The sequence below is a fragment of the Haemorhous mexicanus genome, chromosome 2, assembly GCF_027477595.1.
Source record: "Haemorhous mexicanus isolate bHaeMex1 chromosome 2, bHaeMex1.pri, whole genome shotgun sequence".
NCBI classification, from domain to species: Eukaryota; Metazoa; Chordata; class Aves; order Passeriformes; family Fringillidae; genus Haemorhous; species Haemorhous mexicanus.
Genome location: NC_082342.1, coordinates 106,625,695 through 106,645,014, shown reverse-complemented (window position 1 = coordinate 106,645,014; position 19,320 = coordinate 106,625,695). Strand labels below are relative to the sequence as shown.

The following is a 19,320-nucleotide window of genomic DNA, read 5'->3' as shown; positions in this document are numbered from 1 at the left end:
GGAGCGAACAGAGCAGCTGGGCACATGCCAGGAGCAGCGGGATGCGCAGGAAGGCTGCCAGCCCTTCCCGAAGCGGGGTTAGCAATGGCGTTGGGAGCACACCGGCTGAAGGCAAAGATTTAGCGAACATTTTCGGTATGCGTGTGCCGAATACATGCCGGGGAAGGGAGCGCTCCCTGCAGCGTGGCCCGCACGCCCCGGGGTCGTTCCCTGCTCTTGAGCGCCGTGTGCGGCCGGGCAGAGCGGGGCCCGCCGCTGTCCCCAGCACGCAGCGGCACAGGAGGCTTACCGGGAGCTGATTTACTCCCGTCACTGCCCCTCTGTAGCCCCCTCAGAAGGGCAGAAAACGCATTAGGGTAATTTTTAACTACTACATTTGTTTTTGATCAACCAGCAGTTAAAAAGGAAATACTAGACTTCCGTCATCAGCCAGAGAAGGAGGCGTCGCTAGAATATTGTCGATAGGGGCAGTACTGTGAGAGCAGTAGTACGTGGCGGTTCCATAGTGTAGTGGTTATCACGTCTGCTTTACACGCAGAAGGTCCTGGGTTCGAGCCCCAGTGGAACCAGCGCCAAATGATGAATTTTTTTTTTCTTGCCTCACGCTGAGTTTTTCATCATTTCTTTTAACGCGGTGAGTTTCGGTTTTGCTGTTTCCTCCACAAGATGGGGAACCTCATAAGCAGTTAAAGAAGGCGCGGGCCCTGCGTGCGGCAGAGGCGGAGCAGTTTCAGGGGAGCAGAAAGGCCCTCAAGGGAAGCCCTGTCTCACGGGATCCCTTCCGCAGGCTGCAGCCTTGGCAGCGGCCGCCCGCCTGCCCGCCCGAGGAGCCTTTCCCTGCCGGCGCGGGAGGGGAATCGCCACAGCGGACCATGGTCCCTCCGAGGGGCACCCGAGGAGAGCACAGAGAGCAGAGGCAGTGGGGGGGAAGCAGCAACCTGTGCCTGCTCCCAAGCGGCGAGGGACAAAGGCAGTGGCGAAGTCTGCAGCCCCATGCGTCCCCCAGGCGTCTCACCGGGACACACTGGATCCTGGGTCCTGTCGTCTCTGAGTTTGGAGACGTGCTTGAGCGCTGGGGAAAGGCAGGCGGTTTTCACAGCACACATCTAGCAAGCGCAGTTAGCTCCATCCTTGTTTTCCCCTGTACTGTGCATATCATTTTTATTAACGGGGAAAGAAAGAGCCATCTCAGCTTGCCTCGGAGGAGTTTAATTTTTAAATTATAACATGTTGTCTCATCTTGCACGTGCAAGGCTTTAGAAAAGGGTAACCTCTGGGCATGGGTGCTGGCAGAGCATCTGTCTGTGCGTGGGAGCCCTATCAAGTTCTGGGGCTAAGACATCTCTGCAGGAGGAAGAGTAGAGTCCCTGGGCTCTACTGACCTGAAATCAGCTCTTGAGTATCTTTGAAGGATCAGAGTGGGAGGGTGTGATTTACCTATCTTAAAGATAAAAGAGAAAAAAATTGGCTTAACTTACTTTAATCAGTGACTTATTAAGAAACTTACCTTAATCATCATCGTATGGAGAAAACTATTAACCTTTGTCAGTGCTTGTTCTCACTAAACAAACACTCTGGGGTATGGGCAAGCTGCAGTTAGAGATTGAAGACCAATGCAAGGATTGCATCCAAGGGCCAGGATGCAAAAGCTTTTTTGGGTGGAAAGCAGCTGTACATCCCATAGTGAGACCTAGCAGGCTGAAGTTGTAACATCAATGCCGTACTGAAACTAAGGGCCTGTGCATCCTGCAACCTGAAAGTGCAGAAGTATTCAGGTCTGGCTTTCCTCTGCCTATTTGCTTAGCAGTGTGTGCACAGCCCACAGGAGGTGAAGCCAAAGCAATGTGGTCCCCCGTCTGGGGTAAACTGTCTTCCACACACTGGCTGCTTCCAGGATGCAGGTTCAAAGCTAAGGCAGACATAGCTAGACTTCTCCTGATATAGGATAGGCAAGCCTTTGGTGTAGGTACATCCCATCTAATAGGGATGGTGATTCCATGGTGCCTATCCTGCTGTTGACAGCCACAGCACCCCCAAGTGCATGAGTTACAGGGAATGGGCCTGGCCTGGTGGTCAGCACTGGGTAATTATCTGCCTCGTGTTTTCTTACATTTAGGAAAAAGTCTCCTTTTCAGAAGATGACTTAAGCTTATGTTTCAGACTTGTAAAAGGAATGTTTTATTCTGAGAGCCATGTTTTAAGTGGGTGTAGACCACTGCAGCTCCATCCATGTGAAGGGGATTCAGCTCCTGACTCAGGCTCTAAAAGCTTGAGTCTTGCCCTCTCTGCACATCAGTGTCCTGTTTCCAAGAGAGGTCCATGGCTCACATGCACATGTATAAATGTGTGCTTTGTACATTCCCTTACTGTGCTAAAACAAAAGTGGGCCAGTCACACATTTTTTGCTGAGACACTGCTCATCGTGTGCACTCAGCTTCCAGACGCATGGATCTGTGTGTGCTGCTCTGACTGAGCCGTCTGGCACTCTGCCTTGGGGAGAAACGTGACACGGCTACATGGGGTTCCACTTCTGTCTCACACACAAGTACTTTTGCCTCCTGATTCCCCTCTGAGGTCACACACACATGCTGCCAGTCAGACTAAAAGCATCACCATGGTGCAGGGTGATCTCTGTGGTTTTTTTCCCAAAATCTGGCAGAGGAAAACACACCAAGAATTCTGAGGGCTATGCAAACATAGCAAAATGTCTCAGGGCCAATGGGACATGGGCTAGAGCTGGAGAAGATGTATGGACAAAAGAGTGAACCTGCCCAGACAGTTCCTATTTTACATAACAGTGGGAATGTTACCATACTGTCTTAATTTGGGCCATTTGTACTAGTCTGAGTTTTGTTCTGCAATCAATGCCAGACTAATCTTTATCCTTTTTGAAATTGTATTTTTCTTTTTTATACAGGGCAAATGTAGCCATTTCTGGTGCTGTGTTATGTACTGGCCATTAAGCTTTTTCTGCCTTCTGTACCTGAAAATATTTCTGTGCTTGCTAGGAGTTAGCTACATGATTCATTTAGCAATGCTGTCTGCAGTGGCAGCATGGTTTTTCTGTTTATAGTTATTAAAATGAAGGACTATCAACACCATTAGACACCGACTGTCTGAACTGCATACTATTTATATAGATACTTTAATTTAAATGCTCTTCTAATCTTCATGTGAAACAGTTTGGTTTTTTGAATGCTATAGACCCTTTGTTAAAAAAACGGCTGCCTTTCCTTCTGTGTGGAGGGAGCTTTACAACTGGGCAGCAACTAGTCTTAAGAGTATCCCTTTGGACAGAATGTTCTTTGATAAGAGCTGTGCTGTTTCTGAACACGCTCCCTGAGCTACTGTGTATTTCTTACACAAAATCAAAATGTATTTGAAGGGTGGGGTTGACCGTAAACCAAGCTGATTTAAAACTGCATGTGATAATGGGAGAGAATTTGGCTTTGCTTTTCTTTAAAACATGGTAGGTGATTTCTCTTTGTGTGAGTAGCTCTCCTTCTGTGTGACCTGTCCTTAGGAGACCATAAGGTGAGAGGCTGAAGCTCAGATCTGGTTTTCCAAGAGATATGTGGATGAAGGTATTTAGGGATTTTTAAGCTGGGATTTTCAAACCCACGAGATTTAGACACCAACTGCTCATCAGTGCAGAGAGGGAATAGATATCTGAGTGTCTTCAGCAGCTCTGAAAATCTGTGTCTCTGTGGCAGCCCATTTTAGACTGAACAATATAAAGAGGCTACTGTGTAGAGCCTGAAGTGAGATGCTGCACAACATTGTTGTGTCAGCATCAGATGCCCAGAGCCTGCCCTTGTGCCCTCAGTGGGTCTTATACTTCTTTAATTCCTGGCTGGACCTTCTGGTGGGTCTCACTGCCCCAGGACAGGAACAGCATATGTGCATGGGGCTTCTGGCAAAAAATCAGGAGCAGCCCTGTGCCCTTAGAAAAATTATCTCTCCTTCCTGGTGCCTGGGATGAGCTGCCCCTCCTGCTTGCCTTGCCGTGCTTTGATTCTCCCCCAGTGTTTGAGGTGAGCTGGCCTGGGTCCATGAAGCAGTGGCCAGTCTATGCATGTGGTACATGTTTGTGCCACAGGGGGTCTGCCTGTGGCAGCCCTCCTCTCCATGGAGGAAGGGTAAAGTGGGAAAAGTGTTGGGCTGAGGAAATTAAACTCCTTGAGGCTGAGCAAAGCAGTGAGATCCTTGGCAGGAGACTCCCCCCATCCATGTCACATACCCTGGTGAGTCTGGGGTGTGCTGATGCTGGAGGTGAGACTGCAGTGGGATGCTGTACCTGACAACAGATTTACAGGGCAGTCCAAATTCCAGTTTTGAATTCCAGGGTATCCAAAGGCAAGTGAAGTGAATCCTGCCCAGGAGACTGTTTTTGAAAAGCCAGCATCCTTGTTTGCACAGCATTTTTAAATGAATATAAACCAGAAGAGCAGAGACACAACTGGCTTAACTCAATTGCAGCCTATGTGATCTAAGCAGTGCCTTAATCTATTCCCAGTGCATATAATCTGAGATCTCTTGCAACAAAGCAAGCTGCTTCTGAAGCAACTGCTTTCAAAAACCTCCATTAAAAATTCACTGCTAGTTTCATATAATCAACAGAGATTGGAGGAACAGGTGCAAGATTCACTGGAATCACTAGCAGTCTGTTTTTGTCTTGAATCAGTCATTCTAAAATCAATCTTTGGTGTAGGCTGGTTGAGAGAATACTGTAAGTAGAAATGTTAGCGAAGAGAGGTTTACATTTTTGGTTAGAGATTTTTGCAGCCTAGCAAGTAAACAATCAAAAACCACTATTTTTGTTTGATCTACTAATTGCAGTTTTCAGCCCTGTGCAATTAGGAAGAGCAGTAAGGCCAGGGCAGATTTCTACACACAGCTATTGCTAGGAAAGACATTGCTAGTGTAGAGGCAAGTAACTGGGGTGGAAGGTAATGAATACATGCTATATACAATAGACAATATATACTATACATCTTCTATAGACAATATATACTATACATCTTCTATGAGCATTAGGCATCTGCATTTCTATAGGGTGTATATGTGATTTATACATAGGTATATCCTGGTTTATTTGGACATATGTCTGCATGTACAATCAGATTCACACTCAGAGTGTCAGTACCTCAGTACTTGTTGCCTTTTAAAAACCATTACAGATGGCACAGCCTCTAGGATGGAGTTTGACAGTAACAATCGTGTGGTTGGCTCGATGGTGCTTGATGAAATCATGGGAATGGAGGAGAGTAAGGTGCTTAGGCAACGCTTAAGTTAATCTCATGCCTTCCCATCAAGCCAAGCAGTGCACTAAGGAGCTATTCACAACAGAGGAAGGAAAAGATGCAGTTCAAGATGGGGAGCGTCCTGCTGTCCCTTCTTTTCTGGTACAAAGGTAGGCACTTTGACTCCTGAGAGGCGCTTTCAGATATCCCTCTTTGTGTTTCCTGTTTCAGCCACGCTTTCTTCTGCCAGGGGCTGTGGGGTACAGAGCAAGCCCTTCTCTGCATTCTCATGGAAACATAATAATTTGGGGAAAGGCAAAATGTGGAGGAGATGTGTAATTTATGTACATGAGTGAGCAGCATTCTTACAGCTCTATGAATATTCAGTAGTAAAACTCTGTTTCAAAAAAATAATTGCAGTGTAAAAAATTTGCCATATAATTTGTCAAAATATGAATTTGCAAAGAAAATTGTAGTGCAGCTGAGCCAGTGTGTAAATAATAACGCTGATTTGAAAAATGAGGTACAGTATAACATGAAAGACTGGTCCTTCATTAATCAAAACTCTTGATTAATCAAAAACTGATCATTTTCTCTAGGAGCAAGACATTGCTGATGAAGATTGCCAATATTTTTAAGGCCTTTCAAGGTATTTTGGCCTGGAAAAGACATCCAAAGATACTTTTAGAACAAAAAGCAATTCATAAGTCTAGAAAATGGGAAAGGTATTTATCAATTTTGAGGCATTCTCATATACATTTTTCAGAAAAGTAGCAACAAAAGTAGGTAAGGGGAGCTAGAAGGAGACAGAAAATTTAGGGTGACACCTCCTTCCATTTTAATTCACCCAGCTGTGGAGAACAAGGAGCTAATTTCCTGGTTCATATTTAAATTTCTGGCTTCATCAAAGCCAATGGCAAAGCTACTTTTTTCTTAAATGAGGCTGAGGGCTGCTCTTGCAAAGTGGTGGGCAGTGTCTACCGACATGAATGTGTGAATCAAGTACGATTTGTCAGGGTGAGGAACAGATTAATCAGACAGCCCAGCTTTTCTCATGTGGGTGTTGAATTCCTAGTGTTTTGATATGTCTGGTTTTTTCTCTCTTTCTGTGTTTCTGTTGAATATTTTGCTCTACCGAATTTCATGGGTAGGAAAATAAATGCTCTTCAACTAGCCATGCTTTCATTTCATCTTCTTATGTTTGGCTGTACCCAGCTCTGCCTGATTAATAGGTCTTTTAATCTCCCAGCAAATATTTGTACGTTCTCCTCGTACCTTATCTCATCACTCTCCTTTGTTTCACTTGGGAAGGTTACTGGTGCCTGAACTTCTAGGAAGAATGTTTTTTACAGACTCCAGCATTTTTTTCCCTATGGGTGGCATAACTGCAATTAGTCCTTGGAATAAGTTCATATACCTTGCTCTGAATTCCAGACACAGCTTGCTTTTAATAGACACCCACACATCAGAATATTTTTGGAGAGCCTGCAGTGAAAAATAAGGTGCAAGATCACTTTCCAGGCATCACTCCTTTGGTATTTAACTTATTTTCTTAATTTATTGTATTTCTTAATTTACTGGTTTTCCCTTCTTCGTGGTCTAAGTGTCCTCTCGTGGCTAAAAAGGGCAGCCCAGGTGCCCCTCACATTCTGCCTCTCCCAGCACGGAGGTGCCGCTAGGTCAGCGCTTGGAGCTACGTGCACTGATGCCATGATAAGCTGCTTAGCTGATTTTCCCTGGCAGAGCAAGTGGCTTAGAGGAGCACCCGCGGCTCGGCTGGGCTCGTGTTCGCTGGGGACACAGCGGAGCAGCGGCGGCAGCAGCAGCAGATGGTGGTACCAGCAGCAGGAGGCTCCTGCGGCAGCAGCCGGGCCCCTCCGTGCAGCGAGGGGAGCCCGAGCCCGAGCCCGCCCGGCAGCTCCGAGCGACGCGCCCGCACCGCGCTGCTCCATCCACCCGCGCTCTCCGCGCAGCAGAACAAGCACACCTCGGCAATTCAAGGGAGGGGATTTCTTTTTTTTCACCACTAGTTTTTGTAGCTTTGGAAAAAAAAAAAAAAAAGAAGCCAACAAAAACCAAGAACACCCCCCCCCCCCCCAAAAAAAAAAAATTAAGGCTCAAACATGCTTTTTGGGTCACAGTAAATAACATTTTTAGTAGAGCTGCCCTTTGGTGTAATCAATGCATCTAATGAAATTACTATGTTCTGCGTCGTTCCAAGCAGGAAGGAGCAAACATGTCAATAAGGGCAGAAAATGCTGAACGTTTCTAGGGAACACTTTGGGGAAAAAAGATAATTAATTATACATCTCTTAAGAAAAAAGGGAAGAAAGTAGATTTTTTAAAAAAAACTAATTTAGCTTTTTTTACATATTGTCACAACATAAAAAAATTTAGTGGAAACTACGGGAAAAGGGAAATTGATATGAATTAAATAGGTGTAATTGTGATTACTTAAATATGGTTTTTATTGCCTTCAAATAAATACCAGTAAATATTAAATGAACCACAATAAAAATAAATGAAAAGGAAAACCTAATGAAAATCATTCACATAAAGAAAATGAAATGGAAATTAAAATAATACAAGAATGAAGAATCCCCACAAAACGAAGGAGGAAAAGAATAGCCGATTTAAAGCCTGAGAGAGAAGCTTAACACAAAGAATGAGACCTCCCCTTTGCAGGCTCATGTCCTTTTGCCCTGGGTTTGTGGCTCTGGCCGAGCCTGCCGACGATCAGCAGCGATCAGGGCTCGCAGGCCAGTGTGCGCCCAGCAGGGATCAGGGCTCGGTGTGTGCGGGGTGCTGGAGCCCAGCAGGGATCAGGGCTCGGTGTGTGCCGGGTGCTGGAGCCCAGCAGGGATCAGGGCTCGGTGTGTGCGGGGTGCTGGAGCCCAGCAGGGATCAGGGCTCGGTGTGTGCCGGGTGCTGGAGCCCAGCAGGGATCAGGGCTCGGTGTGTGCCGGGTGCTGGAGCCCAGCAGGGATCAGGGCTCGGTGTGTGCCGGGTGCTGGAGCCCAGCAGGGATCAGGGCTTGGTGTGTGCCGGGTGCTGGAGCCCAGCAGGGATCAGGGCTCGGTGTGTGCCGGGTGCTGGAGCCCAGCAGAGATCAGGGCTCGGTGTGTGCCGGGTGCTGGAGCCCAGCAGGGATCAGGGCACGGTCTGTGCCGGGTGCTGGAGCCCAGCAGGGATCAGGGCTCGGTGTGTGCCGGGTGGTGGAGCCCAGCAGGGATCAGGGCACGGTCTGTGCCGGGTGCTGGAGCCCAGCAGAGATCAGGGCTCTGTGTGTGCCGGGTGCTGGAGCCCAGCAGAGATCAGGGCTCGGTGTGTGCCGGGTGCTGGAGCCCAGCAGGGATCAGGGCTCGGTGTGTGCCGGGTGCTGGAGCCCAGCAGGGATCAGGGCACGGTCTGTGCCGGGTGCTGGAGCCCAGCAGGGATCAGGGCTCGGTGTGTGCCGGGTGCTGGAGCCCAGCAGGGATCAGGGCTCGGTGTGTGCCGGGTGCTGGAGCCCAGCAGGGATCAGGGCTCGGTGTGTGCCGGGTGTTGGAGCCCTGCTGGCCCTGCTGGGGCCACAGTGTCACCAGCAGGAGGAACGGGCTGAGCATTCGGCCCAGCGCGGCTCTAGGCATTGGAGTTCCTGGGTGGGCACGCCACCCTGGCAATGCCAGCCTGGCTGCCGGTGTCTTTGGGTGGACACAGACGTGCAGGTGTCCCGGCGGTCCCTGCCTGCTGGCACGGCTCCCGCGGGCCATTTAAAGTTTGTTAGAGATAAAGGCGCTGTTTGCACAACACCGGGTCCCGTGGAGCCTGCCTAGCGTGGCTATGGAAAAAGCCCCGGGGAAAATCAACAAAAGCAATCACAAAGCGTGTGGGCAAGGGGGCTCTGCTTGCCGAGGGGACCTGGGGACCGGCCACAGCTGCAGCAGGGCCACCACTGCCTCTGGCACAGGGGCAAGGAGTGATGGGGAGAACGCCACAAATGTGGCAGCTTCCCCAAATGTTCCTTCTTACGGAGGCTGGTGCAACCTGATGTGAGTCACCTCAGCTGCCTGGCACGATTTTCAGGGCTGGGATGTAAAAATAGCCTCAGTTAATAATATAGCAAGGTACAAACGAGCACCCAATGGGCACAGAGGCGCTGCAATGCTTTTTCCAGTGTTTCTGTATTGCTTACAGGCTCTTACCTAACTCTGCTTCCTGGTGCTGTCTAATGCGGTGCCCAGGGAAAAGAGGGCCTTTCAGAAAGCATGACAAAACCAGTGCCACCCATTCCAGCCATGCCTTTCATTTTTGTGACTTTTTGGGGCTATTCTCATGCTCCAGCCTTATTTTTCTAGGGGGTTTAAGGTATTTCCTTTCCTCTACCCCATAACCCAGAGGTGCAGAAGGGAAGCAGGTGACTGTCTGTGCCATTGTGAGGAGCCATTGTGCCCAGAAAGCACTGCTGCATCATGGGGGCAGTGCTCCCCACTGGGAGGAGAGAAAGTAATTTTACCTCTCTGAGCACCGTTAAACTCAGATGTTGCTTACATAGATGAGACCAAAAAATCCACTATTTTCCAGCTGAAGCTTCTAGGACACCTATATAATAAAGTAAATAAATAAAGAGATTTAGCATCTTCCACATACTTTTCCTGCAATGATCAAGTTTATGTGATCTTATTCCAGTAAATTGAGTGACTGACTTTTATTCTGTGTTACTTTTTATTTCTTTCTTTTCATATTTATAATGTGCTTTGTCATGCTTGTATACCTGTCATTAATTCCTACACTAAAAGATGACTTGCTGCTGTGACTTTATGGTCAGGATAGTGACTGTGATTCCTCGGAGTTACTGTATTGAACACAGCCTTTGGCAGCATTACTTCTGCCCACACTTACCTTCCTCCTTTCTTTCTCTTGTTTAACCACATTCCTAATGATTATAATTTTTCTGAGAAACAGTTACCTGTTCCTGTCATTACAATGCCAGCAGCTGGGTTTCCTTGCTATCAATTGCCCCTTTTCCCAAGTAGCCCTAAGCTGTGGCTGCTGCTTGATTAATCCAACTTCCACCTCAGGAAACTCCATCCAGGCACCTCTGCCAGTTCTTTTCTCTCTGCCCCAAACCTGGACCAGTTCCTGGAGTATCATTCCCCTTCATCCTGCTCAGCAGCAGGTGCCAAGTGGAGACATCTCAGGACCTGGGCTCCAGCCCAGCCTTACCGGCACAGGTTCCCTGGCACAAAATCATGCCCTGGATCTTCTCCCAAGCCCTGGTCCCTAAATCCTGTCCTATGGGACAGCATTTGTGCAAGGCGGTGCTCTGGACACTCCGTACTGCAGGGTGGAATGAAGGGACAGGAAAGACACATGCCTTATCTCTCTGCCTCCCACAAACACAGATAATTTATTTTGCCAAACTGATGGTTTGCTGAAGGTCCTGGAGGGCAGTAAATAGAGTTCTTTCCTTTTTAATGTTTTGGGGTTTTTGTCAGTCCTGTGCTTTTAAAACAACAGCCCCTGGCGGCTGTGCAGGCCTTATGACTCTCCCTTGAATTGCAGCAATTGGTTCTGTCTGACCTACAATTACCAAATATCTTTGTAACCTTCCTTGAAGGCAAACATGCTTGCTATAAAAGCACACTGCCCATCACATTTTTAGACTATTGGCAGCCAGCTTTCCTCTTCATTTCCTTTGTAGGACAGGGCCTGTCACAGCTGTAAACACACCAATATATCAATTACTGTGTTTTGTGGCCAACTGCAGGCAAGGGCATCTTTCATTTGCCCTCCTCTCCCAAGGCCAGGGGTTATCAGGCTGCACTGCCCAGGCAGGGCATTTGGCCATCCACTGCTATGCTTACCCCATGCCAAGCCTGCTGCTCTCCTGTACTGTGGTTGGATGGCTGAGCCCCTTTGGGAGTGAGCCCTTAGCAGTTCACCTCTCCTAGCTGAAAAAGGGGAAGCTGAACTCCTGTTTGAGGGGTTTAAATCAGCAAGTTATGCAGTGAGGAGTGCAGGAGGCTGGGACAGCCAGAGAGGCAACATGCCAGCACCTGTGCCTTGGCACTGCCTTTGCACTGCTGTGTGTTGTGGGATCAACCCAATAAAACATTGGAAAAAGTTTTTCATTGCATTGGAAAAAAGGGTTTTTGTGCTTGAAATTCACACCCTTGCTTGATTTGCGGTGGTGTCCCCTAGCAGATGAGGCTAAAAGCCCTCAAAGCCACTCTTGTAGCTCAGGAGCAGGCACCACTGGCTGAGTGCAGCCACCTACAAAATGCTGGGTCACCTGGGGAGGAGGATTTATTCTGGGTGCTTGAATTGATGCTACCACACACCCACTCACCTGATATCTATTCCTTTTTTCCTGTTGTTTCACTCACAGCTGTTGAGTTTCCAGCTGCATGTGTCAATGGCTTATCCAATTTTGATCTCGGGTCTCAAAGGGAGGGACCCAGGAGGCCTATTGAAGGGCTCAGCATGGTCACAAAGCAATATCCTACACCATCCTGGTAACTCACATCCCCTTCCCCCCCCCTGAGGCATGCAGTGCTTAAGAACAGGCCTCACCACATCACAGTCATGGAACATAACTTCCTTAGGTTAATGGCTGGACTCTGTGATCCAGAAAAAGCCTTTTCCAACCCATTTTCCAGGCTAAAGTACATTAAACCACCATAAGAAAAACAAAAAACTCACAAAAGTTTTCTCCCCAAAAATCAGTCTTCTAAAGATGAAAATAGAGTGGTTAAGCAGATGGAAGGAGCCGAGCCTGTAGCCCTGTGAGCCAGGGGTTGCTGGGCAGTGGGAACACACAGCAGGCTGTGGTGGCTGGGCAGCCTTCCCAGATGGCAGGGTAAGGAAGCCCTTGCAGCTGGAGCAGGGCACCTGTCCTTCTTGGAAAGGACACTGCTCTGTGAGCCAGGGGGGCAGGAGAGACACCTGTCAGCCTGGATCTCATGCCCCAGGTACCAATGGCTCTCCTGCACAGGGCAGGCAGGAGAGGCAGGCACTGCATTACTTTTATTGGCAAATACAGTCCAGTTTTGGTAAGTAATAAAATCCTGGTTTCTCTTGTATTGACAGCATTACCTTAAATCACCTTCACACAGGTTTAAGTCAAACCTCTTTTCCCCATGTGGCACAGCACAGGGGTGGCTCTGGGTTTGCCCCTCTGCCTTGGTTTTCTGATTGCTCAGCAGAGTCCCAGGGCTTGGCTTGGTAACATTTGTGCTGGGACAGGTGTAGTGCGGGGCTTTGTGGAGCCCCCAGCCTACTCTTCCCAAGATCTCTGGAGATGTACAAGCATGGTTTCCTCCTGAGCATGCTGGGCTCTAGGTGATCCCTGCCTCCTCTGGGCCTGACTAGAAGCCACAGCTTTTTTATTGTAGACTGGCATTTACTTCTTCTGCCAGGGCCAGTGCCATGGGTTAATGTGGTAAGTTCCTGATGCCAGAAATGCCACTCTGGGACACTGAAGCACAGGAGACCATCCCTGTTAGAGAAAGGAATTTTTAAAAATTTATCATTTTGCTTTTGAAGGTCTTTCTTTTAGACTCTTGATACATTTAGACTCCTTTTCACACCCAAGGAGCAGTTGCATTTCAGTAATAAACCAAGCTTTGTATATAGTTTATATTTCAGCTGATTATAATTGCTCTGTGTTTGTGAGTCTTTTGAGATTAATCTTGCCGTAGTAATGTAGGATGTAAATTCCCAGCATTAGCTGCAACTTTCTAGGTTCAGCAAAGTGACAGTGTATGAATGAATAAATCATAACTAGATTTCAGTGAATAATTCAGAGTCTAATTCATTTGGTGAAAAAAATCGTCTTTTCGTATTCACAGTACCTCTGGAGATGGCAGGTTTCTCATGGCTCCTCTATGCAAGCTTTTACCTGCTCAATCACTTTTTCCTTACTGGCTTGTAGGTTGTCTACATCTCTGAAAACCCAATGTTTGACATTTGATTTGTGTTGCTGAGTTATCAGCAGTCATGGAATTTTTTTAAAAATTATTTTATTTTCATAGCTGATTGGGAAATATTCTACCAATCTAAAAGCTATTAATATACTCTGCTTTGGACTTCACTGTGAAGCAAGAAGAGCCTTTTCAGTAAAGGAAAAAGCCTCATAAAAAAGCCATTGCTCAGTAAGTGGCAGGATATAAAACAGGTCAGATGTTGCAAAAATAGCAGTCTCTTCCTCCACAGCCACAATTACTGGTTTTCCCTAAGAAAGGAAAAAAGGTAGTCTTGTCTGTAAGACAGATTAGGAAGGCCTATTTACATTTCTTTTTTCTCCATCACATCCAGAGGGAGTGATCTCAGACCAGCACCTTGTGAGATACCCTATCTCCTCCAAAGTCGTGTGGGATCTGCAGTGGCACCAGGCTAGGATTTGACCCTTGAAGCCCATCAGCTTAAACATTTAAAGGGGAAAATGTGACAGGAAAAGTATGGAGTAGAAAGACAGAAAAATGGATATGAGCAAAATTAGCTGTAAAGCAGAGACTGAGGGGTCCAGCATGTGCTTGCCTCAGGGTAATTCAGGTGTAACTGATCAGGAAGAGGAGATGCCAAAGGCATCCGAAGGAAAACCCTATGGAGGAGTAGCACAGACATGAGCACATGCAGTGCCCTGCTCCTGCCCAAGTTCTCCTGCCTGCTCCTGGACAACCAGCTTGGGGAAATGTGGTAGATTCATCAATCCTTCCTCTATTTATTTGTCTCTATCTCAGGAGTAAATGTTGATTGTATTTCCTGATTGCTTACAGCATCTCTGTTTCTGATCTCTCTCTCTCTCTCCATGCCCACTCCCCAGCAGTGATGGCCCTCTCCCCAGGAGAGGTAAGTCTCTCTGGGTAGTTCAGCTGCCAGGTAAATGCTGGGGCTCTGACACTGCCCAGCCCTGATGCCTTGGGGCAGAGGGAGGGTTGGCACCTGGGCCTTCGAGCTCAGGCACATGCTCTGACCTCTGAAGCCAAGGGGATCCAAATTGTTCTTGCTTCACGTTGAGCTGGCAACAGGAAAGGGTCTCAGAAAAGGTGCTGCAGTCCAGACAGGCACAAGCATTTGTCTAAGGTTGAGACTTCAGATTTGCCCTTGTGACACTATTGTTGATGACTATGTAGATTTATTACTCATTTTCCACCTTTCCTTTAGGATGAGAGACTGGAGCTGTGGCACAGCAAGGCTTGCAAATGCGATTGCCAAGGAGGCCCCAACTCGGTGTGGTCCAGCGGGACTAACGGCTTGGAGTGCATGCCAGGTAACAGAGGGACCCTGCAGCCTGCAGCTGTGTTTGTCTGGTGCCTTCAGCAGCTCCCCCTTTGCACCTGGCACTGCAGAGCTGGCACGCTCCAAATCCAGCTGCCAGTGGGGCTGGGGGAGCTGAACCACTGTGAGGTGAGGGACAACCCTGCACCATCAGGCAGAGGCAGCCCCCATGCCTGGGCTTTGGGAGGTCACCGAGGCTGGCCCGTGCTGACCAGTGACTGTGGGCATTTGTCTTTCTCCCTCTGGTGCCCTCGGTGCTGGTGCTTCCAGAAGCTGGCTGGGGCAGCCACTGCCATGTGTAGGATTTGCTGTAGGAAACCTTTTGTACCATGTAGGCTCATTCTCCCTTGCTGCAGTTTAGCCTGTGGAATCTTCTAGACTCTCCAGGGATCAAGAAAAACAGTTTATTCCTTCTTTGCAGCATATTTTTAAATGGGAAGGGAAGGGAAGGGAAGGGAAGGGAAGGGAAGGGAAGGGAAGGGAAGGGAAGGGAAGGGAAGGGAAGGGAAGGGAAGGGAAGGGAAGGGAAGGGAAGGGAAGGGAAGGGAAGGGAAGGGAAGGGAAGGGAAGGGAAGGGAAGGGAAGGGAAGGGAAGGGAAGGGAAGGGAAGGGAAGGGAAGGGAAGGGAAGGGAAGGGAAGGGAAGGGAAGGGAAGGGAAGGGAAGGGAAGGGAAGGGAAGGGAAGGGAAGGGAAGGGAAGGGAAGGGAAGGGAAGGGAAGGGAAGGGAAGGGAAGGGAAGGGAAGGGAAGGGAAGGGAAGGGAAGGGAAGGGAAGGGAAGGGAAGGGAAGGGAAGGGAAGGGAAGGTGGCAGGTTTGGTTGATCTGTTCATGGCCAAGGAACATGTGGGCAAGGAGCTGATCTGGGTTTCCTGGCCAGGCCAGGTATGAGGGGGTGTTTCTCACAGTAGCATTATGTAGCTGAGTAATGAAGGCATTTCCCTTGTTTTCCTGAATGAGGAACATTTCCACTGTAACTTCCAGCTGTCACTGTCCCCAGAGAGGGGGATTCCCCTTGCCCAGCCCAGCCCAGCCAGCATGGTGTGGCCTGGCATTCCCTGCTGCCCAGGGACAGTTTGCAGAGCTATCTCTGGCATGGCCAAAGGGAGCAGCCAGCCCTGCAAACGCTGCATGACTTTTCTCTGGCTTGGCAGTGACGGTGTTCAATGGTTCAGCTGCTTTGGCTGGGCAGGCACCAGGCATCTGTTTTGGCAGGTCCCTGTGCATGGCACAAACAGACTCACCGGAAGGTGACCAGCTAATTGCATTACAGTTGTGTGGTCGTGGATTAGTGTTGCTAAAAGTAAAGTTGGGTGGTGTTCGAGATAAGCCTGACAAATAGTAAACACATGGGCCACCCTCTTGCACAAGGGGAGCAAGGCTTTTAGCATGGTGGAAAAGCATGGTGTTTCCATGCCTGGAGGAATGTGGGACAGTGGCTATATGTTTTCATGGGGAAAAACATGTTAATGAGGTTCCAACTGAGCAAGATATGTTAATGAGCTATTGATGCATGCAATATTGACCTGGTAGAGCTTGCTAATGAGACATCGACCGTATGGCTGCAGTGCTGGGGAGTTGCACTGGGGAGGCCACAGTCATGCTGGGCTCTGGGCACCCACTGATGCTCCCCACACGTTGATTGGTTTTGGCATGAGGCACCACGGTGGTTGTTCAGGCACTGATAAGGCAAGGAAACCTCTAACCCACAAGTGAACTGCACAGAGCTTTGCTTGCTCCTTTTTGCTGAGACCCGTGAAACAGACTATGCTAAACTGGAGAAAGGGGCAGAATCACTTCAGGGGACTCCAGTGGCTCCACAAGCTGAAAAATCAGAAAATGCTGCCCATGATATAGATGTTTGCCTAGGCAGTCCCTATGTGACACTTGAGTGCCTTCATTTTGTGTATCTTGATACACAATGATAACCTGATCACAGAAAAATATGATCATAACAAAAACTCTGCAGCTAGGTACAGGTAGCGTGCAGGTGCTCAACCTCACTAAAATCTTGCCTTCCAGAGCACTGTGTGATAACCCACCACAGAAAGTTTTACTGAGGAGTGAGTATTTATTTCTCCAATAGTTTTGCAGCCAGTGGTAGTCAAGTTGAATTTCTCACTATTGCAGAAGACAGTTGTGGGGGCAGGATTGTTACCCTAAAGATCTGCAGTCAAACATTGAGATGGAAATCCCTGAGCCAGGGATGATCCCTTAGCAGGGCTGAGCATGACATCTCTCTGGCACCAGAGGACCTGCAAGTTTTCCACAAGGCAAGGCCACCTCCAGATGCAAAGAAATGCAGATCTGAGCGTGCTTGTGGAGGGATGACAGAGCTGGCTGAGCAATTTTGCAGTGCAAGTAGAGCCATAAATCAGACAGTCATTGGAGGGGCAGAAGGAGGTAAAGCCCAGCAAGAAAAGAAGTGCCTAGCATTACTCAAGGCAGAAAGCTGACAGCCTGGAGGCTGGATCCAGGTTGATGCAACCAGTCAGGCTCTTCTTCCACATGCTTACAAGAGGGAGATTCAGACTGCAACATCTGAATAAAACCTTTCCTCGAAAATGTTGCAGTCAGAACAAATCTAGTAAGTCTGGGAGAGAAAGAAGAGCTAGAAATTAACATGAGTGAAGGTTAGAAATGAAGACTCTGTGGCTCCAGGGCAGGTTGTGGTCTAGGATAAGAGCATTCCCAGCATTCTAATGAGGGAGAAGAGAGAGCAATGAAGCCCCAGGAGGTGTTCACAATATGTGTGCAAACACACCAAGAAAACAGAGCCACTTCTGTCCCTTCAGTGTTTTTCCCTTGTTCTGCAGAGTGTCCCTACCACAAGCCCCTGGGCTTTGAGTCTGGTGCCGTCACCCCAGACCAGATCAGCTGCTCCAACCCTGAGCAGTACACGGGCTGGTACTCCTCCTGGACAGCCAACAAGGCCCGCCTCAACGGCCAGGGCTTCGGGTGAGTTCAGAAATGCCCCCCTGAGGGGTCCTGGGGCTGTGGGGGCTGGGGAGCCCTGGCCCTGTGGGGGGGCAGGAGGCTCTGCCTGGGAGGGCACGGTGGAGGACAGAGCGGGGCTGGTGGTGTCCCCCCAGGTGTGCGTGGCTCTCCAAGTACCAGGACACTGCACAGTGGCTGCAGATCGACCTGAAGGAGGTGAAGGTGATTTCGGGGATCCTCACCCAAGGGCGCTGTGACGCTGACGAGTGGATGACCAAGTACAGCGTGCAGTACCGCACCGACGAAAACCTCAACTGGGTGTACTACAAGGACCAGACCGGGAACAACCGGGTCAGTGACCTTTGCTCTTTGGCCACTGGTGGAAGGGTGGCGTGCTCGGTGACAACAGGTCTCAGAGGAAGGTGCATCAAAAGGGGGATCCTGTGGGAGCAGCAGGGTGGGTCTCTGTGCTCACTCTGCATCGGGGAGCAGCACAGAGAGGGGCCATTCCCCCGGAGGTGAGAGTGTGTCATGCTGACCAGTGGGACCAAATACATTATTTGTGTTTTCTAATTATCCTACTGGAGTCCAGATTAAGCTCAGAGGCGTTAATTGGCATTGCAGAGGAGGCAGCAAGTCCATGATAAAACCCTTTCTCCGTTGTGGCCACACAGCCCCAGCTTCAGCACTGCACAGGGATTTCAGTTATTGCCATGTCCAGGGATAGTGCATGATCATGGTGCAGGAAAACCCCTCAGACAAAATCTGCAACTAGTTAAGTCATAACCCACCAAACCATTCTCATGCTGCACTTCTTACTGATTGACTTGAAACTCAAATTTGCTTTGGGGAGATATTACAGAGTTGCCTCTTGATGCCCGTGCAGTCCAGCTGGGCTGAAGCAGGGGGGATGCCACAGCTGCTGCCTCCCAGGTATCCTCAGTGCCCATCTATGGGAATGGCCCTGTCCTAGCACAGGAGGATTTGCTGGCTTTGCTGAAGCTCCTGCAGCCCTGGGGAGATGCTGAGCTTTCCCAGAAAAACAGGTCATGGCAGCAGATGTGACATCCAGGCCAAGAAATGGGGAAAGGGCCCTCACATATATTTTTTCATCTATAATGGCTTGTGTAGGAGGCTCATGAACTTCAAAGAGCCAAAGTCAATCATGCTCACTCCAAACAAGCAGTGCCATGGTACAAGAAGGCAAATGAGAAAGAATGGGATAAGAATGGGGTGACATTTTCTTGCCTAACTGTAAAAAGTGCAGGACTGACTGCAGGGAGAAAATGGCCTGCTAAGAAAACCGAATCAGTGTGACAAAAATTGTCTATATCTGGCTGGTTTTAAAGTCTTTTGTTTTGAGGGTGGAGGGGAAGGAGCCTCCTCCTCTGCTCTGCACAGGCACCCCAAAGTCATGGGACAGGATTTCCAGCCCCCGAACCACTCACCCACCCACCCCTCCCTTGACAGGTTTTCTATGGCAACTCGGACCGCTCGTCCTCGGTGCAGAACCTGCTGCGGCCGCCCATCGTGGCGCGCTACATCCGCCTGATCCCGCTGGGCTGGCACGTGCGCATCGCCATCCGCATGGAGCTCCTCGAGTGCCTGGGCAAGTGTGGCTGAGCGCCGTGGCCGGGGGCTCGGGGCTGTCTGCCTGCCCCTGCCCCTGCCCAGCCCAGCCCGCCGCCACTCCTGTGCTGTAAACACCCAGCCTGCACAGGGAAGGGCTGTCTTGAATAAAACGTTACTTCACACCGTGCCTGGTGGTGCAGCTGATGGGGGTTGTGGGACACACTGGGGAAGAGGAAGGTTCGGGCCACGGCGTGGATCCTGTGAGAAGCCGTGCTTCTGGCCCTGGGTGTTGGGCTGGGGGAATGATCG

The 19,320-nt window shown here is 49.2% G+C and overlaps 1 protein-coding gene and 1 non-coding gene across 2 annotated transcripts; both read left to right on the top strand.

The window, feature by feature from the left end:
• Positions 1-496: 496 nt before the first annotated feature.
• TRNAV-UAC (transfer RNA valine (anticodon UAC)) lies at positions 497-569 on the top strand. Its single transcript has one exon. It is a non-coding gene; the product is annotated as a tRNA-Val (tRNA).
• Positions 570-5,123: 4,554 nt separating this feature from the next.
• RS1 (retinoschisin 1) lies at positions 5,124-19,105 on the top strand. Its single transcript, XM_059839845.1, has 6 exons — positions 5,124-5,413; positions 14,050-14,075; positions 14,391-14,496; positions 17,319-17,460; positions 17,595-17,790; positions 18,910-19,105. The coding sequence occupies exons 1-6, from the start codon at positions 5,362-5,364 to the stop codon at positions 19,060-19,062; spliced, it is 675 nt and encodes a 224-aa protein (XP_059695828.1). The 5' UTR covers positions 5,124-5,361; the 3' UTR covers positions 19,063-19,105.
• The last annotated feature ends 215 nt before the right edge of the window (positions 19,106-19,320 follow it).

Excerpts from the sequence above, each read along its gene's own strand:
- RS1 (XM_059839845.1), top strand. The coding sequence starts at position 5,362 with ATGCAGTTCAAGATGGGGAGCGTCCTGCTGTCCCTTCTTTTCTGGTAC. Across the intron at positions 5,414-14,049 it reads CCTTCTTTTCTGGTACAAAG|CAGTGATGGCCCTCTCCCCA; the intron begins GTAGGCACTTTG and ends CCCACTCCCCAG. Across the intron at positions 14,076-14,390 it reads TGGCCCTCTCCCCAGGAGAG|GATGAGAGACTGGAGCTGTG; the intron begins GTAAGTCTCTCT and ends CCTTTCCTTTAG.